At 34.8% G+C, this 1,191-nt stretch overlaps 2 protein-coding genes across 3 annotated transcripts in view; one reads left to right on the top strand and one right to left on the bottom strand.

Moving 5' to 3' along the window:
- SMC2 (structural maintenance of chromosomes 2) overlaps positions 1-1,191 on the top strand; it is a 7,521-nt gene that overhangs the window by 687 nt on the left and 5,643 nt on the right. The window contains exon 1 of one of the 2 annotated variants that reach the window (XM_026810648.1): positions 895-1,179. The exons of the other annotated variant lie outside the window; for it this stretch is intronic. The gene's annotated coding sequence lies outside the window, so the exon portion shown is untranslated. Of the gene's footprint in view, positions 1-894; positions 1,180-1,191 lie in introns of those variants that run through there. 2 annotated transcript variants of the gene reach the window in all.
- LOC113463820 (mediator of RNA polymerase II transcription subunit 29-like) lies at positions 96-999 on the bottom strand. Its single transcript, XM_026810652.1, has 2 exons — positions 912-999; positions 96-829 (listed from the first exon to the last, which is right to left on the bottom strand). Exon 2 carries the CDS (start codon positions 821-823, stop codon positions 251-253), a length of 573 nt encoding a protein of 190 aa, XP_026666453.1. The 5' UTR covers positions 824-829; positions 912-999; the 3' UTR covers positions 96-250.

Raw genomic sequence — 1,191 nt, forward strand, 5'->3', positions numbered from 1 at the left:
ATGTACGAGAAATAAAGATAAATGAAAAAAAATTGTCAGAGAAGTGAATAATAAATTTTAAGTCAATACAGGGTATAAGTTTTTAAGTGTAATCTGGAAAATAAAATTTAGACTTATTTATTACAAAATGTATAATGCTGTATTATATACAAAATATATGTAAAAAAAATTAGATTATAATATACAAATACCTAACTACAATTATTCTTATCACAATCTCTCGTTGATAAGTTATTTTTTTAAAACCAATTCATTCACCTGATGCTATTGATTGAGCAGCATTAACTAAAGTGTCATGAACTTCGCGGGCATATGCAACCTGAGCTCTTACAGTCATCAAGAATTGAGGATATGTTAAAGCAGGTCCTTCTTGAGCTCCAACAGTGTCTGTACGTGTTGGTATGACAGATACTGGGAAATACCTTAGAGAACTAGAATTTTGAGATAAGCATTCTATAGAAGTCTTTAAATGCAATTCTATTTGGTCGCAGATTGAATAAAACTCTTCCATGTTCTTATTAAATCTATGATCAGGCTGATCTATACTCTTCAAAGATCCAACATCTACCAAACTGTTTTGGTGCAATGTTTGTGCTGCAGTTTTAAGAGCTATAGCCAATGATTCTCTTAATGGGCCGATCAGTGACTTCACTTTGGAGATATTGTCAAGCTTCTCTTGAGTCTGTTGCTGCTGCTGCTGCTGCTGTTGCTGAACTTGTGGTTGCTGTGGCTGCTGTGGATTTTGAGCCATTTGAGGATTTACAGGCTGTGTCATCTGGCCTACACCAATTGCTCCCGGTTGTTGTATTGCAGGAATGTTCATGGTGATCTTGTTAACATAAGAATTTAAAATAGTCAGCGTATTATGCATAAAAATCATTTCTATTGATGCACGTAACTTAAAAACTTACTACAGCGCGATGTGTTGCAGAACTTTGGTTAGAAAGTCACTGACACACTGACACACACAATCGCTAGGAATCTGAAGTTAGTTCCTTATGCCATCTCTGCCACAGAATTACTGGCCCTCTATATCATGACAAAACAATGGAATATACCGGTTAACGCACTCACGTCTTAATTTGAATCTGTCGTTCATTTGTTTACTGTCGTAAAAACAGCGAAACCAATATTTATAGCAGAGCTATATAGATTTAGTTGAGTTTGATTGAGTTCAACATGTATATAAAG

Source organism: Ceratina calcarata, unplaced genomic scaffold (genome assembly GCF_001652005.2).
Source record: "Ceratina calcarata isolate Rehan_Ccalc_2016 unplaced genomic scaffold, ASM165200v1 scaffold165.2, whole genome shotgun sequence".
Classification (NCBI taxonomy): domain Eukaryota; kingdom Metazoa; phylum Arthropoda; class Insecta; order Hymenoptera; family Apidae; genus Ceratina; species Ceratina calcarata.

What these genes read in the sequence shown, in the direction of transcription:
- LOC113463820 (XM_026810652.1), bottom strand. Translation starts at nt 823, where the DNA reads ATGAACATTCCTGCAATACAACAACCGGGAGCAATTGGTGTAGGCCAG.